The 15,134-nt window shown below is 42.2% G+C and overlaps 1 protein-coding gene across 3 annotated transcripts in view; it reads left to right on the forward strand.

Annotated features, from left to right (window-relative positions):
* LGR6 (leucine rich repeat containing G protein-coupled receptor 6) overlaps positions 1 to 15,134 on the forward strand; it is a 143,560-nt gene that overhangs the window by 66,697 nt on the left and 61,729 nt on the right. For all 3 annotated transcript variants that reach the window (XM_053393713.1, XM_053393711.1, XM_053393712.1), the window contains exon 4: positions 8,919 to 8,990. In XM_053393713.1, the coding sequence (XP_053249688.1) occupies positions 8,919 to 8,990 (72 nt within the window). The remainder of the gene's footprint in view (positions 1 to 8,918; positions 8,991 to 15,134) is intronic.

The following is a 15,134-nucleotide window of genomic DNA, read 5'->3' on the forward strand; positions in this document are numbered from 1 at the left end:
ACACAGAGGTGAATCTCTCCAACGGCTTGTTGGAACGAGGCTTGAAAAACCACCAAGTAGGGGTTGCGGGAAGGCTCCTACTTTCATCCAGCCCAAGGTGCCCCAGGCAAGGAATGCAAATTAAAACATCCAGAAAACAGCATGTGGGACAAGCTTTGCCTGTCTCTCCCTCTCCCCACCTACCCCAGTTCCAGCATGTCAAAACATCTAATACAGCTTTCCGTTTATGGGGTTGCCCAGAGCGCTTGTGTGCCCTTCCATCACCTGGTGCACCAGTACTCAGTTCTGCAGGGTGCTGGGCTTCTATGAGCAGGGGTACATCATAGAATCATAGATCCCGAGGATCATTTAGTCCAACCCCCTGTAATGCAGGAGTATGTGGTTGGCCTGTATGAGGACCAAACCTGTGACCTTGGCATCATCAGCACCACAACTGAGGTAACTGGCGGGTATTCAAAAGTACCCAGTCCCTCTCTTCCTGCGCACATTGTTTATTAGGGACCTAGTGTTGCTTCATATACCCTTCCCCCAGTTCCTTGTTGGGATACCAGTTGGGCTGAGGCTGAGGCCTCAAACTTCACCCTGTAGCTTGCCAGCCTCTCATGTCCCTTGCTAGCAACTTCTCTCTGCTGGACTTAAGGTCAACTAGAAAGGGGAGCAGGCCCTCTCTACCCCAGCCCTTCTGTTGTTCCTTAGTCATAAGGAACTCTGAAATGTCATGTTCAACAGTCAAGCCTCTCCCCAGCTGTTCCTTACCTGGTTTATCACCCAGTCATTCTTCACCAGCAAGCACAGCTGATGGGGGCACCGATCCTGCATCCACACAGGAGGGAAGCCTAGCGGAAAATGGGGCAATCCCTGGCGGTCCTTCACATTGAGTTTAATTTTTAGTAACAAGGGATTTCAGTATGCAAGGTATTACTTCAATATGTAGAACCCATTATATACCCATAATTCAATCTGGTTATACAGTGTCATGTCAGCAGTTCACCATACAGATCCTTTCATCCCTACATTTCCAACATGCCAATTTGGTCATGTGAACAAACCCAGGTTTTTGAACCTGGTTCTGTAGTAATTTTTCATGCAAGAGCTTTCAGGCATAGAGAATCTGTGAGGTGGAGGAGAGGAAACTTTAGCAAGAAAACAACAAACACCCCCCCCCAACTGATTAGTTAAAATGTGTTGCACAAGAAGAATTGTAATTGTATATGCACAACATGCTGTTCTGTGGGAGGGTGCGGAGAAGAAGAGCAGTTCAGGCAGAATAGCAACTCCAAGCTTCGGGTGAGAATGCTTTTGTTACATGCAAGGAGTCATTGAGATAGGCTTCACGGAGTGTCAGTCAATTAGGCGGGAGAGGCTGCTTCAGATGTGGGGCTGTGTGGGAAAGCATTCCTATGATTAAATGAATGGCTTTCCCCAGAAGGCATGGGGAAACACATGAATCGATGCTGTCTCTTTAAATCCCTCCCTGGAGTGGCGGGCAAGCAGCCCTTGATCTATACCTTTCTCCCTTTCATCTTGCTCAATCATTAAAACCAAAGGGAGCAAATAAACATACAGAGACATTCTCCAGGGAGAAGTGGATCAGCCCCAGAGCCCTGCCCTGCCTCTATTACACATACAAATGTGCATACAAGCATGCGCACACCCACACCCACCAGAGTCCCACTGGAAACCTTGCTATCATATGCACATGAATACGAACCATGCCTGCATGCAGCAGGCAATGGAGTTGCAGGAATCAAGAACAGGGAGTGCACCACATAGCAATGTTTTGTTGCAGGTCCAACTTGCTTCCCCCTGTTTTCATGTTCAGGTGTGAGTGTTGGTGCTTATGTAGTGAAAATGGCACCACTTACACACAAGATAGAGGTTTCAGCAGTCCCAGGGTTTCCTGAACAGCTATCAAGGTGAGTGGTCAGTAGCAGGTCAGCAATCATTCACACCGTGTCAGCTGAGTTAACTCTCTGGTGAACCGCGCTGAGATGTTTTGATGAATAAATAATAATAATAAAATAATATTTATTTTTTAAAAAACAGCTTAGGAGGCCAGGCCAAATGAGCACAGCAACTCTTCCCAGTAGATCTTGCCCCAATATGGTAGTTGTAAGGACTGAAGGTCTCTGCCTTTGCCCAGCTCCCGAAGTCGTCTCCTCCCCAGCTCCTTCCCAAGCAATCTGAGGCTCCTTCAGTTTGTCTGTCTTTACTCTGCCCTCTACATACCTCTTCTCGTTCCGGGAGACCTGGCCGGAGGGGAGCTGGTTGCAGCAGGAGAGGGAGACTGCCTGGCTTCATCACCAACCTCACTCATTGTTGCCTCTTGGTCCCCCTCCTCCGCAGCCTCCTCTTCTGCCTCTGGTGCTGGACTGCTCTCTGCCACAGACTCTCCCTGCTCACTAAACCATGTTATATCTTCAGCTTCCAACACCTCCTCCTTCCAGTCTGCTCCCTCTGACCACTCATCATTGTTCTGCCACCAGTCCTCTGGCTCTGAGCCCCTTGGGGCTTCCCTTGGAGGTTCCCCAGCTGGTGCCTCCCATCTCCATTTCCCCCGTGATCACTCATGAATAAAGCAACCTGTTAACCTGTCAATAAGCTTGTTAAAGAGTTTTCTTGAATTTGTTTAATTTATAATATTTTGCTTCCATGTGTTTATTATCTGGATCACATTCATCAACTTGGCTAATTATGTATAATTCTGTATCACTGTTCAATATATTTAAAAGGCATAGTTATAGCAAGTTGATCCAGTCGGGTTCTTCTTACATTTCATATATACTAGATCTGTGAAACTATGTTTGATTGTTTTTCTTCATTTGGGTGTTCTTTAATATGATGATGAGTATTTTTCTTGGGAATCACCTTCCTTTTGTCCTCTGCTGTTTTGTAGTGAAGAAAGAAAACACAGCACCCTAGGGACCTGCACTGTCCACGTTGTGCTTCTAGTGTTTACTTGGGTAAATGCAAATTACTATCATTAGTCAGAGATGTTTACTGAAAGCAGTGGGGCTGGCAGGCTACTCCCAGTGTAAACTGCAGCATGTCCACTGAGCCCTGTGATTAGAGCCATTGTTCCAAAAAGAGAAATGAGCTGCCTGGCCCCACACAGTGCAGCTTTACTACTCCTTTTGACTGTGACGTCTGTCATTTATCCCTGGCTGTTCATAACATGCTAAGCCAGAGCAATAAAGAAAGAGGTGGGTGGAAGACGGTACCTTCTGTGCTCTACCATTTCCATAAGAAGCTGCTTTGTAGGAAGTCAGACCACTGGCCAATCTAACACAGTACTATCTATGTTGACTGGCTGTGGGTGTGTTGTAGCATTGTTGTTGTTGTTTAATCATTTAGTCATGTCCGACTCTTCGTGACCCCATGGACCAGAGCACGCCAGGCACTTCTGTCCTCCACTGCCTCCCGCAGTTTGGTCAAACTCATGTTGGTAGCTTCGAGAACAGTGTCCAACCATCTCATCCTCTGTCGTCCCCTTCTCCTTGTGCCCTCCATCTTTCCCAACATCAGGGTCTTTTCCAGGGAGTCTTCTCTTCTCATGAGGTGGCCAAAGTATTGGAGCCTCAGCTTCACGATCTGTCCTTTCAGTGAGCACTCAGGGCTGATTTCCTTAAGAATGGATACATTTGATCTTCTTGCAGTCCATGGGACTCTCAAGAGTCTCCTCCAGCACCATAATTCAAAAGCATCAATTCTTCGGCGATCAGCCTTCTGTATGGTCCAGCTCTCACTTCCATACATCACTACTGGGAAAACCATAGCTTTTACTATACGGACCTTTGTTGGCAAGGTGATGTCTCTACTTTTTAAGATGCTGTCTAGGTTTGTCATTGCTTTTCTCCCAAGAAGCAGGCGTCTTTTAATTTCGTGACTGCTGTCACCATCTGCAGTGATCATGGAGCCCAAGAAAGTAAAATCTCTTACTGCCTCCATTTTGTCCCCTTCTATTTGCCAGGAGGTGATGGGACCAGTGGCCATGATCTTTGTTTTTTTTATGTTGAGCTTCAGACCATATTTTGCGCTCTCCTCTTTCACCCTCAATAAAAGGTTCTTTAATTCCTCCTCACTTTCTGCCATCAAGGTTGTGTCATCTCCATATCTGAGGCTGTTGATATTTCTTCCAGCAATCTTAATTCCTGCTTCGGATTCATTCAGCCCAGCCTTTCGCATGATGAATTCTGCATATAAGTTAAATAAGCAGGGAGACAATATACAGCCTTGTTGTACTCCTTTCCCAATTTTGAACCGATCAGTTGTTCCATATCCAGTTCTAACTGTAGCTTCTTGTCCCACATAGAGATTTCTCAGGAGACAGATGAGGTGATCAGGCACTCCCATTTCTTTAAGAACTTGCCATAGTTTGCTGTGGTCGACACAGTCAAAGGCTTTTGCATAGTCAATGAAGCAGAAGTAGATGTCTTTCTGGAACTCTCTAGCTTTCTCCATAATCCAGCTCATGTTTGCAATTTGGTCTCTGGTTCCTCTGCCTCTTCTAAATCCAGCTTGCACTTCTGGGAGTTCTCGGTCCACATACTGCTTGAGCCTTCCTTGTAGAATTTTAAGCATAACCTTGCTAGCGTGTGTAGCATTACCTGGTGATATTGGGCACTGAACCTCAAACCTTCTACATGGAAGTATGTGGTCTTCCACTGAGCTGTGATGCATCTCCATAAAGGCTTACTAGCACAGTCCAAGTTCTAAGCTCTGTGCATTTAATAATAATAATAATAATAATAATAATACTTTTCTAAAGTCAGGAGTACGGAATCTTTTTCAGCACATAGTGCATGCCCCAACATCAGCTGATCATCAGAGCTTGTGAAGCCAGGCAGTGGCAGAGCTGGGTGCTCTGGCACCCAGAGTGGCACACATGCTGTGCACCCAAGGGGCGGGCTGATCTCGGCGCAGCTGCGCAATCCTCCCCGAGGGCCGCCCTCCCCCCCGACCTGGAAGCATACAGTGAGCCGGGGAAGGGGGGAGAGCCGCAGCAGCTGCTTTGCCACTTTGCCGCTCGCTGCGCTTGGGGAAGTCGCGGGTGGGGGGGCCTGCGCCAAATGTCACCCCCCCTTCAGGATGACACCCAGGGCGCCCTGCTCTCCCCCCCCCCACGCCCCTGAAGCCAGGTGCATTCATGCATGAGGGAGATTTTTTGGCTGGAACTTTTCACTCTGGTGTGCAATTTTCTGCCTGCAGAAAGTTTAACGTGAGGTTTGCGTAACAAATGTGATTCCATGTTTGAAGCCTGAAGCATACAGTCCCAGAAGGACTTTACTACATGATTTTTCCTGTTTGTGGAGATCAGCTCCAGATACCTCAAGGAAACCTTTTGTAGCAGTAGAGAAGTACAAAATGGGCAGAATACATGACATATGTGATACTTTTATTTTTTTTTTATTTTTTTTTTATAAAGATTTTTATTGGAGTTTTACAGAAAAGAAAGATAAAAATTCACAGAATAAAAAACCCTAGATTACAAAAAAAAGAAAGAAACACCAAAAATACAAAAAGAAAGCACAACTAATTAAGAAAAATTAAATTTAAACATAAAAAAGTTAAAACCAATCCATTTTTCAAATAACCTCAATTTCATATGCTTATGTTCTTGACCTCCTCACGCCTCCCCCCTTTTGTATTCCCATTCAAATATTTAGTTCAGCAAATTCTTACCCTTTTTCAAATGTTAAACTTTATACCATAACATATACTATATCCATATTTTCAAGCATATCAATACCTATTTTTTTTTGCATAATCTTATTAACTTTTATCACTAATTACCACTTATTGCCAATCCAAGCACAATTTTAGCATTCATTAATTTTATAATATTTCTGAAGATAGTCTTTGAATTTCTTCCAGTCTTCTTCCACCAACTCTTCTCCCAGGTCTCGGATTCTGCCAGTCATTTCCGCCAGTTCCATATACTCTATCAACTTCATCTGCCACTCTTCCAGGGTGGGTAGCTCTTGTGTCTTCCAATACTTTGCGATGAGAATTCTTGCCGCTGTTGTTGCGTACATAAAGAAATTTCTGTCTTTCTTTGGCACCAATTGGCCCACCATGCCCAAGAGAAAGGCCTCTGGCTTCTTAAGGAATGTATATTTAAATATTTTTTTCATTTCATTATATATCATCTCCCAGAAAGCCTTAATCTTTGGGCATGTCCACCAAAGGTGAAAGAATGTTCCTTCACTTTCTTTACACTTCCAACATTTATTGTCAGGCAAGTGGTAGATTTTTGCAAGCTTGACTGGTGTCATGTACCACCTGTATATCATTTTCATAATATTCTCTCTTAGGGCATTACATGCCGTAAATTTCATACCTGTGGTCCACAACCATTCCCAGTCAGCAAGCATGATGTTATGACCAACATCTTGTGCCCATTTAATCATAGCAGATTTAACTGTTTCATCCTGTGTATTCCATTTTAGCAGCAAGTTATACATTCTTGAGAGTGTTTTAGTTTTGGATTCTAACAACTCAGTTTCCAATTTAGATTTTTCCACCTGGAAGCCTATTTTTTTATCCAAGTTATAGACTTCTCTTATTTGAAAATAGTGCAGCCAATCTCGCACCTTATCTTTTAATTTCTCAAAACTCTGCAGTTTCAGTTTATCTCCTTCTTGTTCCAATATTTCCCAATATTTCGGCCATTTGGCCTCCATATTGGACTTTTTCAAAGCCTTTGCTTCCATTGGTGACAGCCACCTTGGGGTTTTATTCTCCAGTAAGTCTTTATATCTTAACCAGACATTAAACAATGCTTTCCTGACAATATGATTTTTAAATGCCTTATGAGCTTTAACCTTGTCGTACCACAAGTATGCATGCCACCCAAAAACATTGTTAAAACCTTCTAAGTCCAAAATGTCTGTGTTTTCAAGAAGCAGCCATTCTTTCAGCCAGCAAAATGCGGCCAATTCATAATAAAGTTTCAGGTCTGGCAGGGCAAAACCACCTCTTTCTTTAACATCAGTTAATATTTTAAATTTTATTCTGGGCTTCTTGCCCTGCCAGACAAATCTAGAAATATCTCTCTGCCACTTCTTGAAACAGTCCATCTTGTCCAAAATTTGCAAAGATTGAAACAGAAATAACATCCTTGGCAGTACATTCATCTTTATAGCCGCAATTCTACCCAACAAGGAAAGCTTCAAGTTTGACCATATCTCTAGATCTTTCTTCACTTCTAACCAACATTTCTCATAGTTATCTTTAAATAAGTTTAGGTTCTTAGCTGTCATATTAACCCCCAAATATTTAACTTTCTTTACTATTGTTAGGCCTGTCTCCTTCTGAAACCTATCTTTCTCAATCGGTGTTAAATTTTTCTCAAGAACTTTAGTTTTAGACTTATTCAACTTAAAACCAGCCATCTTCCCAAATTCTTGAATCACTTCCAAAACTCTTTTCGAACTAGATTCTGGCTCCTGTAATGTTAGAACTAAATCGTCTGCAAATGCTTTCAGTTTATATTGCTTAGCTCCGACCTGAATACCTTTTATCAAACGGTCCCTTCTAATCATATTCAATAATACCTCCAGGACAGTGATGAATAACAATGGGGAAATTGGGCAGCCTTGTCGTGTGCCTTTCTCTATCTTAAATCCCTCTGTCACCATATTATTCACAATTAATTTAGCCTTTTGTTCTGAGTAAATTGCACTTATACCATTTTCAAACCCTTGGCCCACCCATATGTGATACTTTTAACAGTTTTGAAATTGGGTGCCCTTATTTGGGGTTTTATCGGAACTAGTGTGCATATTCAGAATCTGAAGTTGCATCCATCCCTAGGCATAACATTGTGGGTGATTCTGCACAGATCTGTGCAAGACATTCTCACTTTTCTGAGGTGTCCAAAATACTCATGTCAAGAGGCCTAAAATTACTCTTCAGAAGAAAAATCATTGTGGTAATATAATATCAGAACTCCGATGAAATTTCACAGTATCTATATTCTCCACAAAAGGAATGCAAATATTCTCCCAGACACCTGCATGCTATTTCTTTCAGATCCCTCCTCAGAAGCCACCTTTTCCATAACACCTAGTTTCCATGCCATTCTGTGTCGCACCTGTAACTAAGCCTAAGCACAGGGAACTGAAACAATCTCTCATTACTTCCCTCTTTATCCCAGTTTCAATTTACATCATGCTCTTCTATCACTTTTCCTGTGTCAGATTTTAAATGGTCAGTTGCTTGGGCAGATATGTGTCCTTTTATACCTGGTGAAGCATCATGCACACTGATGGTGCTATGTAAAAAGTAACAATAATTATGAACAGAGTGGCCTTTTCCCTAAACTAATTCCCAATTAATTCCAGGTGTTCACTTACATATGCATAAGATATACTAAGTCACAGGAATCATGGTGCTACTTTGTACAGTGGTACCTCGGGTTACAGACGTTTCAGGTTACAGACTACGCTAACCCAGAAATAGTACCTTGGGTTAAGAACTTTGCTTCAGGATGAGAACAGAAATTGGGCTCCAGCGGCGCGGCAGCAGCAGGAGGCCCCATTAGCTAAAGTGGTGCTTCAGGTTAAGAACAGTTTCAGGTTAAGAATGGACCTCTGGAACGAATTAAGTACTTAACCCGAGGTACCACTGTATAGATTTTACATTGAGAAAACATTAGCCCTTGACAGGTTTACATTTCTGCCAGAGTCCCACAATTCATGCAAGCAATGGAGTCTGTGGTTTCAGGACAAATAGGCTTTGGAATGCCATTCCTAGACCTGTATTCAGCAGCCCTGTGCCCTTGTTAATGGAAGGTTTTGTGCCTTGAACAGCATCTGTATTCTGAAATCTTGTTTGGGGGGGGTTGGAATTCTGTATACCCTATTGTGTTGAGGGTTATTTTTTAAAGTTGTCATTTTCCCCCCTTCTAATTATAGGATGTTACAGAACAATCAGCTCAGTCGCATCCCAGCAGAAGCTCTGTGGGATCTTCCAAACCTTCAATCACTGTAAGTCCTAATGGATTGTCCCTTTAAGCTGTTATGGGATCTCTGAAACAAGTGTTATTCAATACTTTATTTTATTTATTTTTTTATTTCAAGAAAATTGTACGTCTCTTGATTGGTTAAAAAACACACCTCTGAAACATACTAAAATACTAAAACAGAGTAGAATTACCTCAGCGTTCTAAGCATCTGAGTAGATTTGTCTAAACAAGAATATTTTTAGCGGTTGGGGTGAAATGGGAACATAGGAAGCTGCCTTAGATTGAGCCAGACCATTGGTCCATTTCACTAAGCATTGCCTACACTGACTAGCAATAGCTCTCCATGGTTTCAGATGGGAATCTCTCTCAGCCCAACCATGAGATGCTGGGGACTGAACCTGGTACCTGCATGCAAAGCATATGCTCTACCACTGAGGCATCACATATCCCCCTCCAAAAAATCCAGTAAGGTTTTCATAGGAATCTTTAGGGCAGGCTTCCAATCTTCTGAGCAGGTGCTAGAGAAAAGAATGTGGTACAAAGCATCAGAAATTTTAGAACTGGGAGGTAATTTTCAAACTGACACAAATATTTGGAAGCATTTCGTAAAAAAACTTTTTGAAGGATCATGTCTTAATGGTAGAGCATCTGCTTTGCTTGCAGAAGGTCCCAGGTTTCATCCCTGGCATCTTCAGGTGGGGCTAAGAGAGAATTGTATTTGAAATCCTGGAGCCACTAGATATCACTGAGATAGATGTCCAATGGTCTGACTTGTTATAAGGCAGCTTCACATGTTCCTAATACCACCTTATGTCTTATTGCAGTACCTCGGATGGCTAAATCTATGGTTCCATTTCTTTCCTTGAAAAACAAAATAGTGCAGAATTTGAGCTAAAGGAAGTTGGAAGCAGGAGTTCGGCAGCATCTGATGTGGTTGCCACTCTATCTGAGTTCTCTCTGGGACCAGGATTAGCAGTTGAATGGTTGTGAGCTTTCATGGACTAGAGCCCAACTGAGCAGAAGCATGAAATGCTATCCTTAGTTTGTAAACACAGAAAAGGTTCATAGACTCTGGAGCCAAATGGCCACGGGGCAGCAGTAGTTCTGCCACACAACGAGTTACACACAGCAATAAGGGTGCTTCCATTACATGTCGGCAAATTCGCTTCCCCAAAATATTGGACATTTTGTGATAGGGAAAATGATGGCAAAATGCACTGGGAAATGTGTGATAATACCTGCTTTGGTTCAACATCACTAACCTCAACAGCAGATCAGCATGAATGCCCAATAAACAGGTCACCTGGAATTACCTTAAAGTACAAGAAACACTGTGGAATAAAACATATTACTCCCATCTGCTTAAAAAACATCTCAGTAGATTGATTGGTATGGAGGAAGCTAGTCCAAAAGATACCTGGGCCTCAAGCCTTATACGTATCAGGACTTTGTATCAGGTAAGTATCAGGACTTTGATTGGAAATGAACCAGGATACAACAAAGCTGTTTCAACAGAAGAGATGATCCTGACACCTAGTCTTGGGGCTCATCCACTTACCTTTGCCCCATGCTTTCTAGTAGCAGGTCTGCATTTTAAAGCACTGTGTCTGAGCACTTTTTCTTTTTCTTTTTAATGTCCCAGCACCTTCCCCATGAAAACCCACACTTTAATGCTCAGTTGCAGCAACTGACAATCCGTGGAACCTAAATTACCATTTGTTCCAATCCAATGCTAAAAAGTGTGTTACCGCAGGGAATGCGAAATATAAAGTAGGTCTGTGCTGCCACCACCAATTTGTACTGTGCTGTTCTCCCTCATGTCACCAATCCTGCTGGTGTTAGGAATTCTTAGTATAGAGATTAGTCCCCATGTGGCTTGCTAGTGTAGGGCGCTCAATCTGCAAGCATGACACTTGCAAAACCCACTGTCTGATAGCACCCTGTAACAGCCATGTTCTGTTGAAATTGCTTTTTAATGCTGTCACTCAACAATCTAGTCTTTGAGTTATTAGCCTCCATAAGAGGCCAACAGAGAATGCACATGGACAAAGGTATTACCTTTGGGATGAATAAACATGATCTTCGGAGATGTTAAAAGATAATTTTCCTAATGACAGATGCTTTGCCTAGTTCCATGGCAAGTCATTATGCAGTGCCATTCATTGTACAATCCCTCTGTGATTCCTCATTCAAACAGCTCTCCACATCATAATTTCCTTTCCCTCCTCCCTCACACAGCTGTGCTGTTAAAACCATCCAGCCCAGAGGTGACTGCATTTTAGCTGTGGGACATATGAGCTTTCACTGTCCCCGAGAATGGCAGTTTTCTTTTGTTTTTGAGGCAGTTTGCTCTCTGAAAGGGACAAGATCTTATTGCAGGAACTGTCTCCTCGAAGCAAATGGGAGTATGGACTTACCAATGAAATCCAAGTCAGATTCTTATAGGATCTCTTTCAAAGCAAGTGCACTTTCAATACAAAAGAGGTGATTTTGAACTTTCTCCTCCAATCATGTGGTCTGGAGAGCATCCAAGCACATGAAGCATCTACCAGTACTCTCCCCCTCAACAATGAGCAGTAATGTATTGGCTGAAACTGAATAATTAGCATTTGTTGTGTGGAGAGATCCTTTTCTTCCACCAGAGTGAATCATATAAGTATATACCTCGTACTGTGGAAAGGAAAAACAGTGTGCCATAAGTCTCTAAACCAACGTTATTCAGGTCTCCGTATATCTGAATGATTGCAATAGTAATCATACCTGGGTATTTGTTCTCTCATCCTTGCTTCCGTTTGGTTGACATTTTTTGGGGTAGCCAGCTGCTGCTTTTACACCCTGCAGGAAAATGACAGGGTGGAAAGGCCTAACTTTGGGAGGATTAAGGCTGGGAATACAGGGCCCATCCACACTACCTGAAATTGTCTCATACCTTGAATGTTCTAGAATTTTTGATTGAGGGACCACATGATGTTCTTCTGACATTTTGCATGTCTTTTAGCAAAAAAAACCCCACATTTAGTCTGACCAGTAGTAGTGCAAAAAAGGTTTTTTTAAAAAAAAAAATGGTAACAGGATGCTTTCCCCTGTGATATCTGTTTAGCGTAACAACACTGACCATATTTTCCCATTTTTAACTCAGAAGAGTTCACGCTGACCCAGCTTGGGAACCTTTGTTCATGGTGGTTGCATGATGAGCGCCACTCACTGACGTAATAACCATAAGAAACAAGGGCTGTGAATGGTTTCCTTCAGTAGAATCCTGAGATCAAATACCAAAGCTTATGCATTTTAATATGTTGAAGTTAGACCTTCCACTTCTAACGGCATTGTGGTTCATGAACCACACAGCAGCGAAATATGTGGTCTCCTCAAGTACAGTACATGGATCTCATCATAGATCCTCACTTTGGGCATGAAGATATAGAAATGAGAGTGAATGTCACATCTGAACTCCATCCGTGTTTATAACATTTGGATTGAACATTAACTCCCACTGCAAATGGTCAAAATTGCCTCCAGGTCATGCAACTTGAGTCAAATGCCTACCCATGATCTTATGGAGGTATAACCTATAATCCCCCCCCCACCTCGCTATGGATATAGCCACAGATATTCCACTTTCATAAAATTGTTTTAAGCCACCATACCCATGAGTATTGCTGTCAGGTTGCTATTGATGAAGAGTGTTACACACTACAGCTGTTAAATCGCATCTGCAGGAATGGGTAGGACACATCAAGGGGAGGCAATTTTAATGCAAACTAGTTTATACAGATATTTTACCTGATAAAAACAAGCCAGACCTAATAATAATAATAATAATAATAATAATAATAATAATAAATAATAATAATACATTTTATTTATACCCCGCCCCCCCAGCCAAGACCGGGCTCAGGGTGGCTACCAACCGATATAAAACAAATTGATTGAAATACAACTTTAAAAACAAGATTAAAATACAACATTAAAACATTAAAATGCAGTCTCATTTCAATGGAAACTCAAATAAAAAACTTTTTGGGGGATGAAAACGTCAAGTCTTCACCAAGGCTAACTATCCAGACTGGTCCTACATGGGCCAGAAAAAAGCCAGGGAAGTCTCCAAATAGGAGTTCCATCACAGGAGGAGAAAGAGTGTTTATTGCATCCTCCCTTCAGAAAGAAGAAACCAAAACCCCTCTACAATGGCAATTTGTTTCCTGCATCCAGATTTAATAGAGGGGAAAAACCACTCTTTGGAGATCTCCCTGCCCTCATTAAGTCCCATTAGACTAGTAGTTATTAGGATAAATTAGGTCTGATTTGAGAGAGATGAAAAGTCATTGAGTAAACAGTTTCCCCCTTAGCAGGCTGCTTTGTGCGTTAAGCAATATCTGAAGCTAAGCTGATTTCCTCAGATTTCATTGGGGCTGCCAATACTTCTTCATTCAAATTGGCTTTGTGTCAAATGCCCTTCTATTATTTCTGTATCTTCCCAGGGTTGGTCATTTTATCAGAAGAAAGACCAGGTCTGTATTTCCTTCCATTTAGAATCTATGAGTAATTTTCCACAAGTCTTCTATATATTTATTGCCAACTTGGAGCATCCATAGATCACTGCCGAGTGGCTTCCAAACATTACAAGTTGAGTGGGGACCTGAATCGTTTATTTACATTTGCCTAGAGGCTGTGGTTTTTCCATTTGCCCTGAAGTGTTTCGTTTCATAGAATGCTAACTTACCTACTGCTTGGAAATCAAGCAGCACTCCATAAAATATTCCACACCGGTGTAGGTATTAAAAGGCTTGCACATTGGAGGCCAGGACAGGTAGATGAGGCAGAATTGTACAACGTTGCCTTTATTGTTTCTCCATGTGATATTTACAGGTTTGAAATTGGGGGGTGAGGGGGAAATCCCATAATCTGTGCTGCAGGAGGTGTTTGTATTTATGATGCTGTTATGTACTGAGTTGAATAGGATCCAAACTGCAGCAGTCTGATTGGTCCTAGAACAATAGGAATTAGAATGCAGCAATCTGATTGGTCCTAGAACAATGCAGCAGTATGATTGGTTGGCAGGAACCACCCAATCATGCTCCAGATATAAGTGAATCCACAACCTGAATGGCTTACAGTAGAATTCCAGAATTAGCCAATCATGTGCAGCCCATTGTGTAAATAATGTAGTGTAAATAAATTATTTGTGTAAATAATCATAACTTTGAGGGGATTTTCATTCATTCCTCCTCACCACTATGAGCTGAATAAAGAGCATGAAATCACTTTGCGACTCTGAGTATATTTCAGATGCCATAATATATCAAAATTAGCAGATGGCCCTTCAGACTTTTTTTGACGTGGGTTTGTTTGTTTCTTTGGCGAGTATATTCTGCAACATGTTACTGGTACAATAACAATGCATTAGTGCTGGAATGATGCCGGACTGTCCACTTAACCATCCCACTTTATGTGTTCTGTGATGCTGTACAATGTTATTGCCTTTTTGCTGTCTGGGAGTGAGGCACACTTGCACAACAAAAGCAGACAAAAAATAAAGTGAACATTTGTGGTATAAAAAGTTACAGGAGTTCAGCATTTGTTGGCTGAGGCTGATGGACATTGTAGTCTGACAACATCTGGAAGGCAGCAAGTTGGCAAAGGCTGTTTTAGATGTTGCCTGGCTGCTCCATATATGTTCTGAAGCACTCATTTACACCCCTGGCAATCAGGACCATGAATTATTAGCAGCGCCTGCTATTGCAGCTTTTGTCCTCGGTGTTTTGAACTTGCAGCTCTGTGCTGGCTGGAGGGCACCAGGTTGGCAAAGCTGTTCTGTTCTGAAGAGATGCAGACAGAAAAGCCTGAGGAGGAAGCAGCACAAAGTCATTAATGATGGGGTGAGGCAGGGCAAGAGAGTTTGAAGTAGTCCTTTGTGCAATCCTTGTGCTTCCTTTCGTCTGCATTCTTCTCATTTGCAGTCTGCACAAAATGAGAGGATTTGAAGAGGCACATCTACACCTGATGGCAAAAACTCTAAACTACATGTCAGATACTAGGCCTTATTTAAGGCAGTGATTCAGTTGTGATTCCCTGGCAAAGTGTCCGTCTACCAGCAGTTTTATAGGTGTGGTAAGGGCATACCATGCGCGCTCTAGGAGAGTCGTGTGTCAGGCTAATTAACAAC

The sequence above is a fragment of the Podarcis raffonei genome, chromosome 6 (assembly GCF_027172205.1).
Source record: "Podarcis raffonei isolate rPodRaf1 chromosome 6, rPodRaf1.pri, whole genome shotgun sequence".
Lineage (NCBI taxonomy): Eukaryota > Metazoa > Chordata > Lepidosauria > Squamata > Lacertidae > Podarcis > Podarcis raffonei.